Source organism: Atractosteus spatula (assembly GCF_055471065.1).
Source record: "Atractosteus spatula isolate fAtrSpa1 chromosome 10 unlocalized genomic scaffold, fAtrSpa1.hap1 SUPER_10_unloc_1, whole genome shotgun sequence".
Lineage (NCBI taxonomy): Eukaryota > Metazoa > Chordata > Actinopteri > Semionotiformes > Lepisosteidae > Atractosteus > Atractosteus spatula.
The window spans coordinates 5,487,577-5,513,430 of NW_028296612.1; the positions used below are offsets into that span (position 1 = coordinate 5,487,577).

Sequence of the window (25,854 nt, forward strand, 5' to 3'; positions counted from 1 at the left end):
TGGTGTCTCTCTCTGTTCCCTCAGAAAGGAGACTCCTGGCTGCTCTAGACTCTGGTGTCTCTCTCTGTTCCCTCAGAAAGGAGACTCCTGGCTGCTCTAGACTCTGACGTCTCTCTCTGTAGACTCCAGGCTGCTCTAGACTCTGGCGTCTCTCTCTCTGTAGACTCCTGGCTGCTCTAGAGTCTGGCGTCTCTCTCTGTAGACTCCTGGCTGCTCTAGACTCTGGTGTCTCTCTCTGTAGACTCCTGGCTGCTCTAGACTCTGACGTCTCTCTCTGTAGACTCCTGGCTGCTCTAGACTCTGACGTCTCTCTCTGTAGACTCCAGGCTGCTCTAGACTCTGACGTCTCTCTCTGCTCCCTCAGCTGTGTGCTCTGGGGTGCGAGGCAGTCTCTGCCAGTGTGAGGCTGTGAAACCAGGGTCAGCCAGTGCTCATCCCAACAGCACAAGACGCTGTTCCGTTCTTTTACATCCAAAACGCTTTATTCGAATAATTCCTGGAAATCCAAACTCGTGTCTTCTGTTAAATAGGAGCAGTAAAAAAAACGAATCCAAACACATTGTCTTGTGGCGGATGCCAACCCGAGCGGGCCGATGCCAGGAACGAGAAAGGAAATGAAAACACAGCGACGACGACGCGCAGACGCGCGCAGACACACGTGCAGACACGCGCGCAGACACGCGCGCAGACACGCAGACACACGCGCAGACGCCTGGGGCGCCGCTCTGAGCTGGACCCTTCCCAGCGTGCTCTGGGCAAGCCGATACCCACCCGCCCCGCGCTCTCCAGGGGGGGGGGGGGGGGGGGCAGTCTAAGTGCTCGTGCGTCCCACTGAGTGACCTGCCTGTCTGTCCTCCCTCGTCTCTGTGTGCAGCTCTGGACACCTGTCAGACACTCACAGCGAGAGAGACAGACAGGTGTACAGAGAGAGAGAGACAGACAGGTGTACAGTCAAAGAGAAACACAGACAGGCGTACAGAGAGAGAGACAAAGGCAGACAAGTGTACAGAGAGAAACACAGACAGGCGTACAGAGATAGAGACAGAGGCAGACAGGTGTACAGACAGAGAGAAACACAGACAGGCGTACAGAGAGAGAGACAGACAGGTGTACAGAGACTCAGAAGGACACCCCGACAATGTACATCCCCTGTGGGTCGAGACAGACAGGAGGCTCGCACCCGGACCCACAAAGCCAGAGCATGAACAGGAATCGGACGCCCGCGGTCTGAACGCGCTGGGGGGATTCACGGAACAGCAGGAGAGGGGCTCTCTCACAATCACACTCTCCCACTCCTTCTCACTCTCTCAATGTCACAGTCTCACTCCCTCACGCACACACTCAGCCTCACTCCCAGACTCCCCAGTCCAAGGTGAGATAAACATTCCTTGTCCATCCATCCCTCGCTCTCTCACGACCCCCGACCCCCGACCCCCCTCACACCGTCTCCTCCTCCCCCTCCGGGCCGATGAAATAGGCCCCGCCTTCCCCGGCGACGGGTCTCCTCGGCAACCGTCGGTGGGGGCCGCCCCTGGCCCCGCCCCTGGAAGAGGAGGGGGAGGTGGTCCCCCCGGAGGGGACGTCCTGGTGGCCGTTGCCGTGGCGCCCGCGCAGGGTGGTGTGGTTGCCGGGGTGATGGGGGGACGGGGGGTGGGGGGTGTCACGCAGGGAGGGCGGCACAGCGGAGGACTTGATCTGGATGATGCGAGTGTCCATGACCTCACAGTCCACCTGCATCATGACCTCATAACCCTGCGAGGAGTTATAGAGGGACTCTGGAGACACAGAGAGAGAGAGAGGGGTTAATACACACCCTGACTGGACACTCCAGTACATGAACACTGCACTGAGAGAGAGAGGGGTTCATACACACACACTGACTGGACACTCCAGTACATGAACACTGCACTGAGAGAGAGGGGGGTTCATACACACACACTGACTGGACACTCCAGTACATGAACACTGCACTGAGAGAGGGAGAGGGGGGTTCATACCGTTCACAGAGATGGCTGGCATGACCAGAGACATCTTGGGTCTTGTGGTCTTGTTGTGGCTGATTGCTGGCAGCAGCAGGTGGTCCTACAAGAGCAGCAGCAGGGGTTAATTAATTAGGAATTCATTCATTTTAACGTGCACTAATCCCAGAGTCCTGCCCGCCTGCGTCAGCTGATCCCTGATCCAGATGTGGCCGGACAGGAAGTCATGTGTGAGAAGGAACAGGAAGCTGGGCCACACTTTTCCAGCTCTGCCCTGCAGATACGGTCACCGAGAATTCCTAATAATGTGGCCAGTCGGTGCTCTCCAGGGGGCCTGTCCCACTGTTGGGGTCACAGTGTCTGTGTCCACGTCTTAAGCGCCAGTGTGTCTGTTTCTGTTGACCCCGAGTCAGGCCATCTTTACACAGAGGGGGGTGGGGGTGGGGAACAAGCTGCCCAGCCCTGTGGTTGAAGCCGATACCCTGGCTTCTCTCCAGACACAGCTGGGTGAGCTCCTCCAGTCAGGACAGGAGGCTCTTCTGTACAGAGGGGGGTGGGGGTGGGGAACAAGCTGCCCAGCCCTGTGGTTGAAGCCGATACCCTGGCTTCTCTCCAGACACAGCTGGGTGAGCTCCTCCAGTCAGGACAGGAGGCTCTACTGTACACAGAGGGGGGCGGGGGTGGGGAACAAGCTGCCCAGCCCTGCTGTTGAAGCCGATACCCTGGCTTCTCTCCAGACACAGCTGGGTGAGCTCCTCCAGTCAGGACAGGAGGCTCTTCTGTACACAGAGGGGGGCGGGGGTGGGGAACAAGCTGCCCAGCCCTGTGGTTGAAGCCGATACCCTGGCTTCTCTCCAGACACAGCTGGGTGAGCTCCTCCAGTCAGGACAGGAGGCTCTACTGTACACAGAGGGGGGCAGGGGTGGGGAACAAGCTGCCCAGCCCTGTGGTTGAAGCCGATACCCCGGCTTCTCTCCAGACACAGCTGGGTGAGCTCCTCCAGTCAGGACAGGAGGCTCTACTGTACACAGAGGGGGGTGGGGGAGGGCAACAGCTGTTTTATTTACTCGGATCAACTCTATATTGTCTCCAGACCTCTGCCCTGCTCCGGCCCCTCTCCTGGACTCTCTTACCCGTCTGAAGGAGACGACATAGAAGGTGTCCTCTCTGCGGTCAATGGCGTCCAGGAAGTCACTGTAGCTCAGCTCAGCACCAGGGTACACCTGCAACTGACTGAGAGAGAGACAGGCAGGTTAATACACTGCAGACCTGCAACTGACTGAGAGAGAGACAGGCAGGTTAATACACTGCACACCTGCAACTGACTGAGAGAGACAGGCAGGTTAATACACTGCACACCTGCACCTGACTGAGAGAGACAGGCAGGTTAATACACTGCACACCTGCACCTGACTGAGAGAGACGCAGGCAGGTTAATACACTGCACACCTGCAACTGACTGAGAGAGAGACAGGCAGGTTAATACACTGCACACCTGCACCTGACTGAGAGAGAGACAGGCAGGTTAATACACTGCACACCTGCAACTGACTGAGAGAGAGACAGGCAGGTTAATACACTGCACACCTGCAACTGACTGAGAGAGACAGGCAGGTTAATACACTGCACACCTGCAACTGACTGAGAGAGAGACAGGCAGGTTAATACACTGCACAGCTGCAACTGACTGAGAGAGAGACAGGCAGGTTAATACACTGCACAGCTGCACCTGACTGCGAGAGAGACAGGCAGGTTAATACACTGCACAGCTGCACCTGACTGCGAGAGAGACAGGCAGGTGAAGGAGACACCACAGACATGAAACGGAGAAGCTCACATGGTCACTGTAACTGACCGGCTGCTGGGGACCCAGCCCCCACAGTGCACTGGGGTCAGCCCAGGCCCGTCAGACACAGACAGGAGGGACTCACCTGTCCAGAGAGCGATGGGACTGGACAGGCAGGTATCTGGAGAAGTTTGTCTTCCTCTGCTGAGCTTTCTACAAAAACAGAGAGAGAGAGAGAGAGAGAGAGAGGGGGGGGGTTAATACAGACACACTGACTGGACACTCCAGTACATGAACACTGCACTGAGAGAGAGAGGGGTTAATACAGACACACTGACTGGACACTCCAGTACATGAACACTGCACTGAGAGAGAGGGGTTCATACACACACACTGACTGGACACTCCAGTACATGAACACTGCACTGAGAGAGAGAGGGGTTCATACACACACACTGACTGGACACTCCAGTACATGAACACTGCACTGAGAGAGAGGGGGGTTCATACACACACACTGACTGGACACTCCAGTACATGAACACTGCACTGAGAGAGAGAGGGGTTCATACAGACACACTGACTGGACACTCCAGTACATGAACACTGCACTGAGAGAGAGAGGGGTTCATACAGACACACTGACTGGACACTCCAGTACATGAACACTGCACTGAGAGAGAGAGGGGTTCATACACACACACTGACTGGACACTCCAGTACATGAACACTGCACTGAGAGAGAGAGGGGTTCATACACACACCCTGACTGGACACTCCAGTACATGAACACTGCACTGAGAGAGAGAGGGGTTCATACACACACACTGACTGGACACTCCAGTACATGAACACTGCACTGAGAGAGAGAGGGGTTCATACACACACACTGACTGGACACTCCAGTACATGAACACTGCACTGAGAGAGAGAGGGGTTCATACACACACACTGACTGGACACTCCAGTACATGAACACTGCACTGAGAGAGAGGGGGGGGTACCTGTGCTATCTTGGCCTTCTTCACTGGCTGCGGTTTCCCTCCAGACTTCTTCCTGTCGATCTGGTGTCTGTGCACCCAGCCCCGCAGCTCGTCTGCCAGCCTGTGGGAGACGGGAGGGGTATCAGACATACAGTACGGGGGTAAGACACCTCCCCCCGTGGGCAACAAAGGCACAAACAGCCCCGCCTCACCTGAGGGACTCAGTGCGGTTGAACTGTCTGCAGTCCGAGGAGGTGAAGAGACGATCAATATCTCTGAGCACCAGGTCCTTCACATCGCTGAACACCTCGCTCACATTCCTAACAGACACACACAGGTCAGATCAACAAGCCACCCACCACAACAGGCCCTCACACAGACCCCAGAGGCACTCCTCACACAGAGAGAGGAGTCCAGACCCTCACACAGACCCCAGAGACACTCCTCACACAGAGAGAGGAGTCCAGACCCTCACACAGACCCCAGAGACACCCCTCACACAGAGAGAGGAGCACAGACCCTCACACAGACCCCAGAGACACTCCTCACACAGAGAGAGGAGTCCAGACCCTCACACAGACCCCAGAGACACTCCTCACACAGAGAGAGGAGTCCAGACCCTCACACAGACCCCAGAGGCACTCCTCACACAGAGAGAGGAGTCCAGCCCCTCACACAGACCCCAGAGACACTCCTCACACAGAGAGAGGAGTCCAGCCCCTCACACAGACCCCAGAGACACTCCTCACACAGAGAGAGGAGTCCAGACCCTCACACAGACCCCAGAGACACTCCTCACACAGAGAGAGGAGTCCAGACCCTCACACAGACCCCAGAGACACTCCTCACACAGAGAGAGGAGTCCAGACCCTCACACAGACCCCAGAGACACTCCTCACACAGAGAGAGGAGCACAAACCCTCACACAGACCCCAGAGGCACTCCTCACACAGAGAGAGGAGTCTAGACCCTCACACAGACCCCAGAGACACTCCTCACACAGAGAGAGGAGTCCAGACCCTCACACAGACCCCAGAGACACCCCTCACACAGAGAGAGGAGTCCAGACCCTCACACAGACCCCAGAGGCACTCCTCACACAGAGAGAGGAGTCCAGACCCTCACACAGACCCCAGAGACACTCCTCACACAGAGAGAGGAGCACAAACCCTCACACAGACCCCAGAGGCACTCCTCTCCCTGACACAAACTGCACAGTAACTCACAGTAGCAGACCCTGGGCACACACCTGAACTGGTAGGAGTCTGGCGTCTCTCTGTCCGCCTCCCCTGCTTCCCTCTTGTCCTCGTCCCTCTGCGCTGCGGGGCGGTCGGCCCTGCCCGCCTCGCCCCCTACCCCCCCCGCCTCCTGCCTCTGCTGGAACTCCAGGAGACGCCTGCCCGAGGGCGACAGCGCCCCCTCCTGTAGCGTGGGGTGCAGCTTCCTGTCCGTGATGCTGGGGGGAAAGAGGGAGGGAGACATGAAAGGGCTCCTGTCACCGAACATCACATCGACCCTGACCCCTGACCCCTGTGTGACATTCCCATAGAGAGAGGGAGACTTTGTCACGGAGACCTGAAAGGGCTCCTATCACAGAACATCACATCGACCCTGACCCCTGACTCTTGACCCCTGACCCCCATGTGACATTCCCAGAGAGAGAGGGAGAGAGACGTCGTCACGGAGACCTGAAAGGGCTCCTGTCGCAGAACATCACATCCACCCTGACCCCTGACCCTCGACCCCTGACTCCGCTCACCTGACAGGCCCGAAGCTGAAGGTGATGAAGAGGAGCAGCACCATGATGCAGACGGCCTTCCTGTTAGTGCCTGAGGAGAGCTGGGACTCCTGCCAGAGAGAGGGAGACAGAGGGGTTAATAGTGACACTGCAGGACAGAGGGGTTAATAGTGACACTGCAGGACAGAGGGAGACAGAGGGGTTAATAGTGACACTGCAGGACAGAGGGGTTAATAGTGACACTGCAGGACAGAGAGAGACAGAGGGGTTAATAGTGACACTGCAGGACACAGGGGTTAATAGTGACACTGCAGGACAGAGAGAGACAGAGGGGTTAATAGTGACACTGCAGGACAGAGGGGTTAATAGTGACACTGCAGGTCAGAGGGAGACAGAGGGGTTAATACTGACACTGCAGGACGGACAGGCAGACAGGCAGACAAGTGTGACAGGCAGGCAGGCAGGCAGGCAGGCAGGCAGGCAAGTGTGACAGACAGACAGGCAGGCAGACAGGCAGGCAGGCAGGCAGGCAGGCAGGCAGGCAGGCAGGCAAGTGTGACAGACAGGCAGGCAGGCAGACAAGTGTGACAGACAGGCAGGACGGACAGGCAGACAGGCAGACAAGTGTGACAGGCAGGCAGGCAGGCAGGCAGGCAGGCAAGTGTGACAGACAGACAGGCAGGCAGGCAGGCAGGCAGGCAGACAAGTGTGACAGACAGGCAGGCAGGCAGGCAGGCAGGCAGGCAGGCAAGTGTGACAGACAGGCAGGCAGACAAGTGTGACAGACAGGCAGGCAGGCAGACAAGTGTGACAGGCAGGCAGGCAGGCAGACAAGTGTGACAGGCAGGCAGACAGGCAGACAGGCAGGCAGGCAAGTGTGACAGACAGGCAGACAGGCAGGCAGGCAGGCAGGCAGGCAGGCAGGCAGACTAGTGTGACAGACAGGCAGACAGGCAGGCAGGCAGACAAGTGTGACAGACAGGCAGACAGGCAGACAGGCAGGCAGGCAGGCAGGCAGGCAGGCAGGCAGGCAGGCAGGCAGGCTGCTCCCACACCTCTGCGCAGCAGCTGCAGCCCCGCGCCAGCCTGTCCCGCAGGGCTCGGTTCTCCTGGCGCAGCCGGTCGTTGTCCTGCAGGGCCTGGTGCAGCTGCGCCTCCAGACTCTGCAGGTACTCCTTCTTCTTCCTGCGCGACTGGCAGGCCGACTCGCGGTTCTTAATCATGCGCTGCTGTCGCTTCAGCACCTTGATCTGGGGGAGAGAGAGGGGAGAGAGAGGGGAGAGAGGAGGGAGAGAGGAGGGAGAGAGAGGAGGGGAGAGAGGAGGGAGAGAGAGGAGGGAGAGAGAGGAGGGGAGAGAGGAGGGAGAGAGGGGAGGGAGAGAGGGGAGAGAGAGGGGAGGGAGAGGGGAGAGAGGAGAACGAGGGGAGAGAGGAGGGAGAGAGAGAGGAGGGAGAGAGAGGAGAGAGAGAGGAGAGAGGGGAGAGGGGAGAGGGGAGAGGGGAGAGGGGAGAGGGGAGAGAGAGGGAAGAGAGAGGATAGAGAGGAGATAGAGAGGAGATAGAGAGGGGGGAGAGGGGGAGAGAGAGAGGAGAGAGGGGAGAGGGGAGAGAGAGAGGGGGGAGAGAGGAGATAGAGAGGAGATAGAGAGAGGGGAGAGAGGGGAGAGAGGGGAGAGAGGGAGAGAGAGGGAGAGAGAGGGAGAGAGAGGGGAGGGGGAGAGAGAGAGGGGAGGGGGAGAGAGAGAGGGGAGGGGAGAGGGGAGAGAGGGATTTTATTTTATTTTTTGTTCTGTTTCATGTAAATGTCATTTTATTTGCTTTGGCAACACTGACTGTACCCATCGGTCATGCTAGGACAGAGAGAGACTGAAACGCCCTCTTCAAGTGCAGAGAGACACAACCAGCCTGAGCGAGACTCACGTCAATGTCACTGGCGCTGCCCGCTGGCAGAGGGGATGCTGGGACCAGGGGCTTGGCAGGAGGAGGGGCTGCTGGACTGGCGCACTGAGGCATGCTGGGAGAAACAGGCTCCACCTTCACCAGCGCTGGAGCTGAACCCAGACACACCGACTGTGACAGAATAACTGAGAGAGAGAGGGGTTAATACAGACACACCGACTGTGACAGAATAACTGAGAGAGAGAGGGGTTAATACAGACACACCGACTGTGACAGAATAACTGAGAGAGAGAGAGGGGTTAATACAGACACACCGACTGTGACAGAATAACTGAGAGAGAGAGAGGGGTTAATACAGACACACCGACTGTGACAGAATAACTGAGAGAGAGAGAGAGAGGGGTTAATACAGACACACCGACTGTGACAGAATAACTGAGAGAGAGAGAGGGGTTAATACAGACACACCGACTGTGACAGAATAACTGAGAGAGAGAGAGGGGTTAATACAGACACACCGACTGTGACAGAATAACTGAGAGAGAGAGAGAGGGGTTAATACAGACACACCGACTGTGACAGAATAACTGAGAGAGAGAGAGGGGTTAATACAGACACACCGACTGTGACAGAATAACTGAGAGAGAGAGGGGTTAATACAGACACACCGACTGTGACAGAATAACTGAGAGAGAGAGGGGTTCATACAGACACATTGACTGGACACTCCAGTACATGAACACTGCACTGAGAGAGAGAGGGGTTCATACAGACACACTGACTGGACACTCCAGTACATGAACACTGCACTGAGAGAGAGAGGGGTTCATACACACACACTGACTGGACACTCCAGTACATTAACACTGCACTGAGAGAGAGAGGGGTTCATACAGACACACTGACTGGACACTCCAGTACATGAACACTGCACTGAGAGAGAGAGGGGTTCATACACACACACTGACTGGACACTCCAGTACATTAACACTGCACTGAGAGAGAGAGGGGTTCATACAGACACACTGACTGGACACTCCAGTACATGAACACTGCACTGAGAGAGAGAGGGGTTCATACACACACACTGACTGGACACTCCAGTACATGAACACTGCACTGAGAGAGAGAGGGGTTCATACACACACACTGACTGGACACTCCAGTACATGAACACTGCACTGAGAGAGAGAGGGGTTCATACAGACACACTGACTGGACACTCCAGTACATGAACACTGCACTGAGAGAGAGAGGGGTTCATACAGACACACTGACTGGACACTCCAGTACATGAACACTGCACTGAGAGAGAGAGGGGTTCATACACACACACTGACTGGACACTCCAGTACATGAACACTGCACTGAGAGAGAGAGGGGTTCATACAGACACACTGACTGGACACTCCAGTACATGAACACTGCACTGAGAGAGAGAGGGGTTCATACACACACACTGACTGGACACTCCAGTACATGAACACTGCACTGAGAGAGAGAGGGGTTCATACACACACACTGACTGGACACTCCAGTACATGAACACTGCACTGAGAGAGAGAGAGGGGTTCATACAGACACACTGACTGGACACTCCAGTACATGAGCACTGCACTGAGAGAGAGGGGTTCATACAGACACACTGACTGGACACTCCAGTACATGAACACTGCACTGAGAGAGAGGGGTTCATACAGACACACTGACTGGACACTCCAGTACATTAACACTGCACTGAGAGAGAGAGGGGTTCATACAGACACACTGACTGGACACTCCAGTACATTAACACTGCACTGAGAGAGAGGGGTTCATACAGACACACTGACTGGACACTCCAGTACATTAACACTGCACTGAGAGAGAGAGGGGTTCACACAGACACACTGACTGGACACTCCAGTACATGAACACTGCACTGAGAGAGAGAGGGGTTCATACACACACACTGACTGGACACTCCAGTACATGAACACTGCACTGAGAGAGAGAGAGGGGTTCATACAGACACACTGACTGGACACTCCAGTACATGAACACTGCACTGAGAGAGAGAGGGGTTCATACACACACACTGACTGGACACTCCAGTACATGAACACTGCACTGAGAGAGAGAGGGGTTCATACAGACACACTGACTGGACACTCCAGTACATGAACACTGCACTGAGAGAGAGAGGGGTTCATACACACACACTGACTGGACACTCCAGTACATTAACACTGCACTGAGAGAGAGAGGGGTTCACACAGACACACTGACTGGACACTCCAGTACATGAACACTGCACTGAGAGAGAGAGGGGTTCATACACACACACTGACTGGACACTCCAGTACATGAACACTGCACTGAGAGAGAGAGGGGTTCATACACACACACTGACTGGACACTCCAGTACATGAACACTGCACTGAGAGAGAGAGGGGTTCATACACACACACTGACTGGACACTCCAGTACATGAACACTGCACTGAGAGAGAGAGGGGTTCATACAGACACACTGACTGGACACTCCAGTACATGAACACTGCACTGAGAGAGAGAGGGGTTCATACACACACACTGACTGGACCCTCCAGTACATGAACACTGCACTGAGAGAGAGAGGGGTTCATACACACACCCTGACTGGACACTCCAGTACATGAACACTGCACTGAGAGAGAGAGGGGTTCACACAGACACACTGACTGGACACTCCAGTACATGAACACTGCACTGAGAGAGAGAGGGGTTCATACAGACACACTGACTGGACACTCCAGTACATGAACACTGCACTGAGAGAGAGAGGGGTTCATACACACACACTGACTGGACACTCCAGTACATGAACACTGCACTGAGAGAGAGAGGGGTTCATACAGACACACTGACTGGACACTCCAGTACATGAACACTGCACTGAGAGAGAGAGGGGTTCATACAGACACACTGACTGGACACTCCAGTACATGAACACTGCACTGAGAGAGAGAGGGGTTCATACACACACACTGACTGGACACTCCAGTACATGAACACTGCACTGAGAGAGAGAGAGGGGTTCATACACACACACTGACTGGACACTCCAGTACATGAACACTGCACTGAGAGAGAGAGGGGTTCATACACACACACTGACTGGACACTCCAGTACATGAACACTGCACTGAGGGAGAGAGGGGTTCATACACACACACTGACTGGACACTCCAGTACATGAACACTGCACTGAGAGAGAGGGGTTCACACACACACACTGACTGGACACTCCAGTACATGAACACTGCACTGAGAGAGAGAGGGGTTCATACACACACACTGACTGGACACTCCAGTACATGAACACTGCACTGAGAGAGAGAGGGGTTCATACAGACACACTGACTGGACACTCCAGTACATGAACACTGCACTGAGAGAGAGAGGGGTTCATACACACACACTGACTGGACACTCCAGTACATGAACACTGCACTGAGAGAGAGAGGGGTTCATACACACACACTGACTGGACACTCCAGTACACGAACACTGCACTGAGAGAGAGAGGGGTTCATACAGACACACTGACTGGACACTCCAGTACATGAACACTGCACTGAGAGAGAGAGGGGTTCATACAGACACCCTGACTGGACACTCCAGTACATGAACACTGCACTGAGAGAGAGAGGGGTTCATACACACACACTGACTGGACACTCCAGTACATGAACACTGCACTGAGAGAGAGAGGGGTTCATACACACACACTGACTGGACACTCCAGTACATGAACACTGCACTGAGAGAGAGAGGGGTTCATACACACACACTGACTGGACACTCCAGTACATGAACACTGCACTGAGAGAGAGAGGGGTTCATACAGACACACTGACTGGACACTCCAGTACATGAACACTGCACTGAGAGAGAGAGGGGTTCACACACACACACTGACTGGACACTCCAGTACACTAACACTGCACTGAGAGAGAGACAGGTCAGTGCTCCAGTACCTGGGTGGCTCTGCTCCAGGCTCTGCAGGATGATGGTCTTGGCTGGGCTGCTGCTCTGGGACACAGGCAGGGTGGCCACACACACAGGTTTGGGCTGGATGGGTGTCTTACTGCTCAGAATGGAGCTCGCCTTCAGAGAGGAGGGCAGCACTGCGAGAGAGACAGGCAGAGAGGGGAGAGAAAGAGACAGGAGAGAGAGAGAGAGAGTTCAACTAGACTTTATTGACAGAAAAAACAAAAACAAAATTTAATATTTAGCACTCCTGTTTACATCCTCATCCCACCCACCTCCACCCCAGAAAAAAAGTATTAAGAGAGAGGAGAGAAGAGAAACAAGAGAGAGGAGAGAGAGGAGAGACAGGAGAGAGAAAGAGAGAGGAGACAGGAGAGAGGAGAGAGAGAGACAGGACAGAAACTCGGGACTCTGTCCAGTGTCCTGACTGCCCTGACTGCTGACTGGACCGGGAGTGTGTACCTGCGCTGGAGGACAGGGAGGTGACCACACTGTGACTCTGCAGCTGCTGCACTGCTCCTGTGACCTGGACTGAGCCCAGCGGGGGAGACAGCACATCCCCAAACATGTAGGGAGGGGTAGGAGGGGTCTCCCCCTTCACTGTGACCTCCACAACCTGAGAGAGAGAGAGGGGTCAATACAGACACACTGACTGGACACTCCAGTACATGAACACTGCACTGAGAGAGAGAGGGGTTCATACACACACACTGACTGGACACTCCAGTACATGAACACTGCACTGAGAGAGAGAGGGGTTCATACACACACACTGACTGGACACTCCAGTACATGAACACTGCACTGAGAGAGAGAGGGGTTCATACAGACACACTGACTGGACACTCCAGTACATGAACACTGCACTGAGAGAGAGAGGGGTTCATACACACACACTGACTGGACACTCCAGTACATGAACACTGCACTGAGAGAGAGGGGTTCATACACACACACTGACTGGACACTCCAGTACATGAACACTGCACTGAGAGAGAGAGGGGTTCATACACACACACTGACTGGACACTCCAGTACATGAACACTGAACTGAGAGAGAGAGGGGTTCATACACACACACTGACTGGACACTCCAGTACATGAACACTGCACTGAGAGAGAGAGGGGTTCATACAGACACACTGACTGGACACTCCAGTACATGAACACTGCACTGAGAGAGAGAGGGGTTCATACAGACACACTGACTGGACACTCCAGTACATGAACACTGCACTGAGAGAGAGAGGGGTTCATACAGACACACTGACTGGACACTCCAGTACATGAACACTGCACTGAGAGAGAGGGAGGGGTTCATACAGACACACTGACTGGACACTCCAGTACATGAACACTGCACTGAGAGAGAGAGGGGTTCATACACACACACTGACTGGACACTCCAGTACATGAACACTGCACTGAGAGAGAGAGGGGTTCATACAGACACACTGACTGGACACTCCAGTACATGAACACTGCACTGAGAGAGAGAGGGGTTCATACACACACACTGACTGGACACTCCAGTACATGAACACTGCACTGAGAGAGAGAGGGGTTCACACAGACACACTGACTGGACACTCCAGTACATGAACACTGCACTGAGAGAGAGAGGGGTTCATACACACACACTGACTGGACACTCCAGTACATGAACACTGCACTGAGAGAGAGAGGGGTTCATACACACACACTGACTGGACACTCCAGTACATGAACACTGCACTGAGAGAGAGAGGGGTTCATACAGACACACTGACTGGACACTCCAGTACATGAACACTGCACTGAGAGAGAGAGGGGTTCATACAGACACACTGAGGGAAAGGGGGTTCATACCTGAGGGGATGGTGAGGCAGGTAAAGACGAGTCGGAGGTCAGAGAGGAGGCTGGAGAGAGGGGCTCTGACTTCACCTGGAAGACTGGAGAGGGACACAGGCTGCTTATTACACTGTAATAACAGCAATAGCAGTGTAATAAGCAGGCAATGGGACTGTAACAGAAGAGTAATAACAGGTGAGAAGAGGTTATAACACCCTCGCTGTGTTGAGATCTCGGTCACTGCACACCGGGGAGAGCTGGACACTCACACATGTCCGCGGGCAAGGGCGGGGTGGTGGTCATCTGGTCCTTCGGAGCTGGTCCATCTCCTGGACACACAGACACGCAGAGAGAGAGAGAGACTCGTCACTTCTCAGTCCTGGACACTGACCCCTGTCCTGGACATTGACCCTGGACACTGACCCCTGTCCTGGACACTGACCCAACTGCTGGACACTGACCCCTGTCCTTTCTTTTACCTGTCAGCGTGTCCTCGTTCAGGTGTTGCCATGGCGATGTGCGATTGTCAGGGTCAAGGGTCAGCACAAGGTCATGGTCAAACTGCAAAAATAAGGGGAAAAAAAACGGTCACTCGTCCCTGGTCTCGCCACCATCCTCCTCCTCACTTCCGAGGTCATTTCTCAAAGTGGCCATCGTGTCCCCGACCAGAGCACCTTCCGTGGGGAGCCTGCACGTTGTCTCTGTGCTTTCTCCTTGTGCTCCGGTGTGCTCCCTCGGTCCACAGGCAGACAGGTGGGGCCACAGTCTCTGAATCATCTCGCAGTGTGTGTGTGAGAGTGTGTGTGTGAGACTGTGGGAGAGTGTGAGAGAGTGTGAGGGAGTGTGAGGGAGTGTGAGGGAGTGCTTTCTCCTGGTGCTCCAGTGTGCTCCCTCGTGTGTGTGTATGTGTGTGTGAGTGTGAGAGTGACGCTGTGGGAGAAAGAGAGTGCGAGTGTGTGTGTGACAGTGTGTGTGAGATTGAAAGAGTGTGAGTGAATGTGGTTCAAAGAATGAGAGTTTAAGTGTGAGACAGTGTGTCAGTGTGTGCGTGTTTGAGTGAGTGTGTGTGTGAATGTGTGCAGTGTGTGTGAATGTCAGTGTGTGAGAGTATGGGTGTGTGTGTGTGTGTGAGTGTCAGTGTGTGAGAGTATGGGTGTGTGTGTGAGTGTCAGTGTGTGAGAGTATGGGTGTGTGTGTGTGTGTGAGTGTCAGTGTGTGAGAGTATGGGTGTGTGTGTGTGAGTGTCAGTGTGTGAGAGTATGGGTGTGTGTGTGAGTGTCAGTGTGTGAGAGTATGGGTGTGTGTGTGTGAGTGTCAGTGTGTGAGAGTATGGGTGTGTGTGAGTTTGACAGACAGACGCCACTCCTGACCACAGCACCTCCTCACCAGTGCCGAACTCTTCATCACCACAGAGACAGCGTGTCCTGAACTTACTGGGGCGTCATACTTCAGCTGCTGCAGGTAGTCTTCATCATCGCCTTCCTCCATACTCTCACACTGGTACAGACAGGCATCTGTAACACACACCATCATCATCATCATCATCATCACCTCCTCCATACTCTCACACTGGTACAGACAGGCATCTGTAACACACACACCATCATCATCATCATCATCATCACCTCCTCCATACTCTCACACTGGTACAGACAGGCATCTGTAACACACACCATCATCATCATCATCACCTCCTCCATACTCTCACACTGGTACAGACAAGCATCTGTAACACACACACCATCATCATCATCATCATCACCTCCTCCATACTCTCACACTGGTACAGACAGGCATCTGTAACACACACCATCATCATCATCATCATCACCTCCTCCATACTCTCACACTGGTACAGACAGGCATCTGTAACACACACACCATCATCATCATCATCATCACCTCCTCCATACTCTCACACTGGTACAGACAGGCATCTGTAACACACACCATCATCATCATCATCATCACCTCCTCCATACTCTCACACTGGTACAGACAGGCATCTGTAACACACACCATCATCATCATCATCATCATCACCTCCTCCATACTCTCACACTGGTACAGACAGGCATCTGTAACACACACCATCATCATCATCATCATCACCTCCTCCATACTCTCACACTGGTACAGACAGGCATCTGTAACACACACACCATCATCATCATCATCATCACCTCCTCCATACTCTCACACTGGTACAGACAGGCATCTGTAACACACACACCATCATCATCATCACCACCTCCTCCATACTCTCACACTGGTACAGACAGGCATCTGTAACACACACCATCATCATCATCATCATCATCACCTCCTCCATACTCTCACACTGGTACAGACAGGCATCTGTAACACACACACCATCATCATCATCATCATCATCACCTCCTCCATACTCTCACACTGGTACAGACAGGCATCTGTAACACACACACCATCATCATCATCACCACCTCCTCCATACTCTCACACTGGTACAGACAGGCATCTGTAACACACACACACATCATCATCATCACCACCTCCTCCATACTCTCACACTGGTACAGACAGGCATCTGTAACACACACCATCATCATCATCATCATCACCTCCTCCATACTCTCACACTGGTACAGACAGGCATCTGTAACACACACACCATCATCATCATCACCACCTCCTCCATACTCTCACACTGGTACAGACAGGCATCTGTAACACACACACCATCATCATCATCACCACCTCCTCCATACTCTCACACTGGTACAGACAGGCATCTGTAACACACACACCATCATCATCATCATCACCTCCTCCATACTCTCACACTGGTACAGACAGGCATCTGTAACACACACACCATCATCATCATCATCATCACCTCCTCCATACTCTCACACTGGTACAGACAGGCATCTGTAACACACACACACACACATCATCATCATCATCACCCCCTCAATACTCTCACACTGGTACAGACAGGCATCTGTAACACACACACCATCATCATCATCATCACCTCCTCCATACTCTCACACTGGTACAGACAGGCATCTGTAACACACACACACATCATCATCATCACCTCCTCCATACTCTCACACTGGTTCAGACAGGCATCTGTAACACACACACCATCATCATCATCATCATCACCACCTCCTCCATACTCTCACACTGGTACAGACAGGCATCTGTAACACACACACCATCATCATCATCACCACCTCCTCCATACTCTCACACTGGTACAGACAGGCATCTGTAACACACACACACACATCATCATCATCATCACCCCCTCCATACTCTCACACTGGTACAGACAGGCATCTGTAACACACACACCATCATCATCATCATCACCTCCTCCATACTCTCACACTGGTACAGACAGGCATCTGTAACACACACACACATCATCATCATCACCTCCTCCATACTCTCACACTGGTACAGACAGGCAGCTGTAACACTCACAGTGTGCACAGACACGGAGAGAGACCCAGGCTCACACTATGATCTTGTGTACACATATGGGCCGATCCCAGAGGCAATTAAACTGACACTATCTCCTGCCTGCACCTCCCTTCCCAACTTCCTCTTCACTGAGCGCTGCACGTCAGCAACCACCAGCCGGAACAGGCAAATGAGCTGTAACACTGGCCTCTGTCACTGTCACTGTGCTGATATACTCTCAGTGCAGTGTTAGTGTACTGGAGTGTCCAGTCAGTGTGTGTATGAACCCCTCTCTCTCTCAGTGCAGTGTTCATGTACTGGAGTGTCCAGTCAGTGTGTGTGTATGAACCCCTCTCTCTCTCAGTGCAGTGTTCATGTACTGGAGTGTCCAGTCAGTGTGTCTGTATGAACCCCTCTCTCTCTCAGTGCAGTGTTCATGTACTGGAGTGTCCAGTCAGTGTGTCTGTATGAACCCCTCTCTCTCTCAGTGCAGTGTTCATGTACTGGAGTGTCCAGTCAGTGTGTGTGTATGAACCCCTCTCTCTCAGTGCAGTGTTCATGTACTGGAGTGTCCAGTCAGTGTGTGTGTATGAACCCCTCTCTCTCTCAGTGCAGTGTTCATGTACTGGAGTGTCCAATCAGTGTGTCTGTGTGAACCCCTCTCTCTCTCAGTGCAGTGTTCATGTACTGGAGTGTCCAGTCAGTGTGTGTGTGTGAACCCCTCTCTCTCTCAGTGCAGTGTTCATGTACTGGAGTGTCCAGTCAGTGTGTGTGTATGAACCCCTCTCTCTCTCAGTGCAGTGTTCATGTACTGGAGTGTCCAGTCAGTGTGTGTGTATGAACCCCTCTCTCTCTCAGTGCAGTGTTCATGTACTGGAGTGTCCAGTCAGTGTGTGTGTATGAACCCCTCTCTCTCTCAGTGCAGTGTTCATGTGCTGGAGTGTCCAGTCAGTGTGTGTGTGTATGAACCCCTCTCTCTCTCAGTGCAGTGTTCATGTACTGGAGTGTCCAGTCAGTGTGTGTGTATGAACCCCTCTCTCTCTCAGTGCAGTGTTCATGTACTGGAGTGTCCAGTCAGTGTGTCTGTATGAACCCCTCTCTCTCTCAGTGCAGTGTTCATGTACTGGAGTGTCCAGTCAGTGTGTGTGTATGAACCCCTCTCTCTCTCAGTGCAGTGTTCATGTACTGGAGTGTCCAGTCAGTGTGTCTGTGTGAACCCCTCTCTCTCTCAGTGCAGTGTTCATGTACTGGAGTGTCCAGTCAGTGTGTGTGTATGAACCCCTCTCTCTCTCAGTGCAGTGTTCATGTACTGGAGTGTCCAGTCAGTGTGTGTGTATGAACCCCCCTCTCTCTCAGTGCAGTGTTCATGTACTGGAGTGTCCAGTCAGTGTGTGTGTATGAACCCCTCTCTCTCTCAGTGCAGTGTTCATGTACTGGAGTGTCCAGTCAGTGTGTGTGTGTGAACCCCTCTCTCTCTCAGTGCAGTGTTCATGTACTGGAGTGTCCAGTCAGTGTGTGTGTATGAACCCCTCTCTCTCTCAGTGCAGTGTTCATGTACTGGAGTGTCCAGTCAGGGTGTGTGTATGAACCCCTCTCTCTCTCAGTGCAGTGTTCATGTACTGGAGTGTCCAGTCAGGGTGTGTGTATGAACCCCTCTCTCTCAGTGCAGTGTTAATGTACTGGAGTGTCCAGTCAGTGTGTGTGTATGAACCCCTCTCTCTCTCAGTGCAGTGTTCATGTAATGGAGTGTCCAGTCAGTGTGTCTGTATGAACCCCTCTCTCTCTCAGTGCAGTGTTCATGTACTGGAGTGTCCAGTCAGTGTGTGTGTATGAACCCCTCTCTCTCTCAGTGCAGTGTTCATGTACTGGAGTGTCCAGTCAGTGTGTCTGTATGAACCCCTCTCTCTCTCAGTGCAGTGTTCATGTACTGGAGTGTCCAGTCAGTGTGTGTGTATGAACCCCTCTCTCTCTCAGTGCAGTGTTCATGTACTGGAGTGTCCAGTCAGTGTGTGTGTATGAACCCCTCTCTCTCTCAGTGCAGTGTTCATGTACTGGAGTGTCCAGTCAGTGTGTGTATGAACCCCTCTCTCTCTCAGTGCAGTGTTCATGTACTGGAGTGTCCAGTCAGGGTGTGTGTATGAACCCCTCTCTCTCTCAGTGCAGTGTTCATGTACTGGAGTGTCCAGTCAGGGTGTGTGTATGAACCCCTCTCTCTCAGTGCAGTGTTAATGTACTGGAGTGTCCAGTCAGTGTGTGTGTATGAACCCCTCTCTCTCAGTGCAGTGTTCATGTACTGGAGTGTCCAGTCAGTGTGTCTGTATGAACCCCTCTCTCTCTCTCAGTGCAGTGTTCATGTACTGGAGTGTCCAGTCAGTGTGTGTGTATGAACCCCTCTCTCTCTCAGTGCAGTGTTCATGTACTGGAGTGTCCAGTCAGTGTGTGTGTATGAACCCCTCTCTCTCTCAGTGCAGTGTTCATGTACTGGAGTGTCCAGTCAGTGTGTCTGTATGAACCCCTCTCTCTCTCAGTGCAGTGTTCATGTACTGGAGTGTCCAGTCAGTGTGTGTATGAACCCCTCTCTCTCTCAGTGCAGTGTTCATGTACTGGAGTGTCCAGTCAGGGTGTGTGTATGAACCCCTCTCTCTCTCAGTGCAGTGTTCATGTACTGGAGTGTCCAGTCAGTGTGTCTGTATGAACCCCTCTCTCTCTCAGTGCAGTGTTCATGTACTGGAGTGTCCAGTCAGTGTGTCTGTATGACCCTCTCTCTCTCAGTGCAGTGTTCATGTACTGGAGTGTCCAGTCAGGGTGTGTGTGTGAACCCCTCTCTCTCCCACTCACCCCAGTCCTCGCTGGTCAGCAGGTTGTCGGCGAAGAAGCGAGAGTCCAGCTCCGACAGCAGGTCCGTCGCCATAGGTGCGCCGAGCCCCAGCGGAGACAGCAGCACGGAAACACCGATCCAGAGAGCGCACGGAGTGAGAGCCGCGGGGGTTCATGCAGTGCAGCGCAGCGCAGCGCAATGTTTTCGTCTGCTTGTTTTATTTTTCGGCTGTTGTTTTTGTTTTTAACTGACGCGACCTGCCCCCCGCCCCGGAGAAGATCTGACGCCCCAGCTCACATTGACACAGACGAGGAAACACGCTCCTCGCCTGCCGGGCACGCCCCCGTCCTGCCTCTCGCCCAATCCGGGCGCGTTCTCGGAAGACCGGCGTGGCATCCGACCAATGAGCGCTAGGGGCTCAGGGGATTGGGGGCGGGGCGAAGACCCATGCCTTGCGTGTGGTTCGCCGGCCGTGCCTTCGCTCCCGCCCACCGGTGGGCGTTAAAGCCCACGCCAACCAATGATATCGCGGGATCTCTTAAATGACGTGTCGCCTGGCCAATGAGTATCATGTTGGTACTTTTTTTTTTTAGTGGTGAGCGACGGCTCCCTGAGCCCATGGCGAGGCCGTGTTGTGTTTTGAGGCCTGGGCGCGGAGGGGGAAGTGTTTTTGTGTTTTTTTTTCTTTCTTTCCCGACACCACAACAAAGGAGGAAACGAACGTACTAGAAGCCGGATGTGGGATATCCGCGTGTGGTTAGTCCATCAAACAGAAACGGAAGAACGAAAGAAAAACATTTCTTTTTTTAAAAAAAAAATATCCGGATTCAAAACGTCCCCGTCCCCCCCTTTCCTCGGCTCGGCTCGGCTCGTCGCCTGGTTACCGAGCCGTTAACAGGAACTCGCGGCGCTCACATTGTCCGTGCGCGTGAGGGCGACCGCGGCGTTGCGTAACGGACCCGAGGGGGCCGCCGGGAAATGTAGTTTTCTCCCCCCACCTCTCGCTTTCCCGCCCCCCAGCTGCCGCCATTTTGTGTACCGGGGGGACCGTTAACCCGAGGTGAGGGCGAGAGACGTTTTTTATTGAACGTTAAATAGTGTCAAAAGAGCTGAAAAAGCCTTGCACAAGAGATAAGTGAAAGAAAAAAAACACATATAAATTCGCCGCCACAGTTTGTGACGAATTTGAACCCCATAAGTTGGCATTTATACCTATATTGGTCGTGTTTTGTGTGTGTGGGGGATTCTCAAATTTTTAATTGAGTTATGGTGAAACCGCATTTGTCCTTGTAAGTATTAAAGAACAGAGTAGCATTTGACCGGTTTCTTTTGTAGAGGTTTTATCTACTCAGTATTATCGATGATAAATAAATGTGCGTTTTTTTTCCGGTTGTCGTATAAAAGTCCTGAAGAAGATGAAAGCTATGAAGAGTTATTACAGAGGGTATGTCTTCAACCTTGCCTGTAAGACAGTGTTGCTCTTCTGTTTTAGCCCAGAAGGTACAGTTATTTCACGGCAGTTTAAAGTGACCGGAGGCTGTATTATCTCTATCGCGAGTCTGTTCAGATATTTAACACCAGGTGATACTTGTACAGGACAGATACCTGATATATATATATAAATATACTGGTACAGGCTCCCTATAGTCTGTAACTGTCTCACACACACTCCTGGGGTGAGACTCTGGAGTGCTCTAGTCTGTAACTGTCACACACACACTCCTGGGGTGAGACTCTGGAGTGCTCTAGTCTGTATGTAACACACACACACTCCTGGGGTGAGACTCTGGAGTGCTCTAGTTTGTATGTAACTGTCACACACTCCTGGGGTGAGACTCTGGAGTGCTCTAGTCTGTATGTAACTGTCACACACTCCTGGGGTGAGACTCTGGAGTGCTCTAGTCTGTATGTAACTGTCACACACTCCTGGGGTGAGACTCTGGAGTGCTCTAGTCTGTAACTGTCACACACTCCTGGGGTGAGACTCTGGAGTGCTCTAGTCTGTATGTAACTGTCACACACTCCTGGGGTGAGACTCTGGAGTGCTCTAGTCTGTATGTAACACACACACACTCCTGGGGTGAAACTCTGGAGTGCTCTAGTCTGTATGTAACTGTCACACACTCCTGGGGTGAGACTCTGGAGTGCTCTAGTCTGTATGTAACTGTCTCACACTCCTGGGGTGAGACTCTGGAGTGCTCTAGTCTGTATGTAACACACACACACTCCTGGGGTGAGACTCTGGAGTGCTCTAGTCTGTATGTAACTGTCACACTTCTGGGGTGAGACTCTGGAGTGCTCTAGTCTGTATGTAACACACACACACTCCTGGGGTGAAACTCTGGAGTGCTCTAGTCTGTATGTAACACACACACACTCCTGGGGTGAGACTCTGGAGTGCTCTAGTTTGTATGTAACTGTCACACACTCCTGGGGTGAGACTCTGGAGTGCTCTAGTCTGTATGTAACTGTCACACACTCCTGGGGTGAGACTCTGGAGTGCTCTAGTCTGTATGTAACTGTCACACACTCCTGGGGTGAGACTCTGGAGTGCTCTAGTCTGTAACTGTCACACACTCCTGGGGTGAGACTCTGGAGTGCTCTAGTCTGTATGTAACTGTCACACACTCCTGGGGTGAGACTCTGGAGTGCTCTAGTCTGTATGTAACACACACACACTCCTGGGGTGAAACTCTGGAGTGCTCTAGTCTGTATGTAACTGTCACACACTCCTGGGGTGAGACTCTGGAGTGCTCTAGTCTGTATGTAACTGTCTCACACTCCTGGGGTGAGACTCTGGAGTGCTCTAGTCTGTATGTAACACACACACACTCCTGGGGTGAGACTCTGGAGTGCTCTAGTCTGTATGTAACACACACACACTCCTGGGGTGAGACTCTGGAGTGCTCTAGTCTGTATGTAACTGTCACACACTCCTGGGGTGAGACTCTGGAGTGCTCTAGTCTGTATGTAACACACACACACTCCTGGGGTGAGACTCTGGAGTGCTCTAGTCTGTATGTAACACACACACACTCCTGGGGTGAGACTCTGGAGTGCTCTAGTCTGTATGTAACTGTCACACACTCCTGGGGTGAGACACTGGAGTGCTCTAGTCTGTATGTAACTGTCATACACTCCTGGGGTGAGACTCTGGAGTGCTCTAGTCTGTAACTGTCACACACTCCTGGGGTGAGACTCTGGAGTGCTCTAGTCTGTATGTAACTGTCACACACTCCTGGGGTGAGACTCTGGAGTGCTCTAGTCTGTATGTAACTGTCTCACACTCCTGGGGTGAGACTCTGGAGTGCTCTAGTCTGTATGTAACACACACACACTCCTGGGGTGAGACTCTGGAGTGCTCTAGTCTGTATGTAACACACACACACTCCTGGGGTGAGACTCTGGAGTGCTCTAGTCTGTATGTAACTGTCACACACTCCTGGGGTGAGACTCTGGAGTGCTCTAGTCTGTATGTAACACACACACACTCCTGGGGTGAGACTCTGGAGTGCTCTAGTCTGTATGTAACTGTCACACACTCCTGGGGTGAGACTCTGGAGTGCTCTAGTCTGTATGTAACTGTCACACACTCCTGGGGTGAGACTCTGGAGTGCTCTAGTCTGTATGTAACACACACACACTCCTGGTATGAGACTCTGGAGTGCTCTAGTCTGTATATAACTGTCACACACACTCCTGGGGTGAGACTCTGGAGTGCTCTAGTCTGTATGTAACTGTCTCACACTCCTGGGATGAGACTCTGGAGTGCTCTAGTCTGTATGTAACTGTCACACACTCCTGGGGTGAGACTCTGGAGTGCTCTAGTCTGTATGTAACTGTCACACACTCCTGGGGTGAGACTCTGGAGTGCTCTAGTCTGTATGTAACACACACACACTCCTGGGGTGAGACTCTGGAGTGCTCTAGTCTGTATGTAACTGTCACACACTCCTGGGGTGAGACTCTGGAGTGCTCTAGTCTGTATGTAACTGTCACACACTCCTGGGGTGAGACTCTGGAGTGCTCTAGTCTGTAACTGTCTCACACACACTCCTGGGGTGAGACTCTAGAGTGCTCTAGTCTGTATGTAACTGTCACACACTCCTGGGGTGAGACTCTGGAGTGCTCTAGTCTGTATGTAACACACACACACTCCTGGGGTGAGACTCTGGAGTGCTCTAGTCTGTATGTAACTGTCACACACTCCTGGGGTGAGACACTGGAGTGCTCTAGTCTGTATGTAACTGTCATACACTCCTGGGGTGAGACTCTGGAGTGCTCTAGTCTGTATGTAACACACACACAGTCCTGGTATGAGACTCTGGAGTGCTCTAGTCTGTATGTAACTGTCACACACTCCTGGGGTGAGACTCTGGAGTGCTCTAGTCTGTATGTAACACACACACACTCCTGGGGTGAGACTCTGGAGTGCTCTAGTCTGTATGTAACTGTCACACACTCCTGGGGTGAGACTCTGGAGTGCTCTAGTCTGTATGTAACACACACACACTCCTGGGGTGAGACTCTGGAGTGCTCTAGTCTGTATGTAACTGTCACACTCCTGGGGTGAAACTCTGGAGTGCTCTAGTCTGTATGTAACTGTCACACTCCTGGGGTGAGACTCTGGAGTGCTCTAGTCTGTATGTAACTGTCACACACTCCTGGGGTGAGACTCTGGAGTGCTCTAGTCTGTAACTGTCACACACTCCTGGGGTGAGACTCTGGAGTGCTCTAGTTTGTATGTAACTGTCACACTCCTGGGGTGAGACTCTGGAGTGCTCTAGTCTGTATGTAACACACACACACTCCTGGGGTGAGACTCTGGAGTGCTCTAGTCTGTATGTAACTGTCACACACTCCTGGGGTGAGACTCTGGAGTGCTCTAGTCTGTAACTGTCACACACTCCTGGGGTGAGACTCTGGAGTGCTCTAGTCTGTATGTAACTGTCACACACTCCTGGGGTGAGACTCTGGAGTGCTCTAGTCTGTATGTAACACACACACACTCCTGGGGTGAGACTCTGGAGTGCTCTAGTCTGTATGTAACTGTCACACACTCCTGGGGTGAGACTCTGGAGTGCTCTAGTCTGTATGTAACTGTCACACACTCCTGGGGTGAGACTCTGGAGTGCTCTAGTCTGTATGTAACACACACACACTCCTGGGGTGAGACTCTGGAGTGCTCTAGTCTGTATGTAACTGTCACACACTCCTGGGGTGAGACTCTGGAGTGCTCTAGTCTGTATGTAACTGTCACACACTCCTGGGGTGAGACTCTGGAGTGCTCTAGTCTGTATGTAACACACACACACTCCTGGTATGAGACTCTGGAGTGCTCTAGTCTGT

At 52.9% G+C, this 25,854-nt stretch overlaps 1 protein-coding gene across 2 annotated transcripts; it reads right to left on the reverse strand.

Moving 5' to 3' along the window:
• Positions 1–463: 463 nt before the first annotated feature.
• On the reverse strand, positions 464–20,859 carry atf6b (activating transcription factor 6 beta). Of its 2 annotated transcripts, none has more exons than XM_088908009.1 (17): positions 20,526–20,859; positions 15,663–15,742; positions 14,708–14,789; positions 14,498–14,557; positions 14,247–14,329; positions 12,861–13,014; positions 12,386–12,535; positions 8,407–8,570; positions 7,542–7,736; positions 6,508–6,596; positions 5,998–6,204; positions 4,961–5,068; positions 4,770–4,869; positions 3,911–3,978; positions 3,113–3,212; positions 1,998–2,082; positions 464–1,775 (listed from the first exon to the last, which is right to left on the reverse strand). In XM_088908009.1, exons 1-17 carry the CDS (start codon positions 20,596–20,598, stop codon positions 1,438–1,440), a joined length of 2,136 nt encoding a protein of 711 aa, XP_088764135.1. In that variant the 5' UTR covers positions 20,599–20,859; the 3' UTR covers positions 464–1,437. The 2 variants fall into 2 exon arrangements, with proteins under 2 accessions (XP_088764135.1, XP_088764134.1); XM_088908008.1 differs by having other exon boundaries at positions 15,615–15,742; positions 20,526–20,819.
• Positions 20,860–25,854: the final 4,995 nt, after the last annotated feature.

Excerpts from the sequence above, each read along its gene's own strand:
- atf6b (XM_088908008.1), bottom strand. The coding sequence starts at position 20,598 with ATGGCGACGGACCTGCTGTCGGAGCTGGACTCTCGCTTCTTCGCCGAC. Across the intron at positions 4,870-4,960 it reads AACCGCACTGAGTCCCTCAG|GCTGGCAGACGAGCTGCGGG; the intron begins GTGAGGCGGGGC and ends CGTCTCCCACAG. Across the intron at positions 3,213-3,910 it reads TCCCATCGCTCTCTGGACAG|TCAGTTGCAGGTGTACCCTG; the intron begins GTGAGTCCCTCC and ends TCTCTCTCTCAG.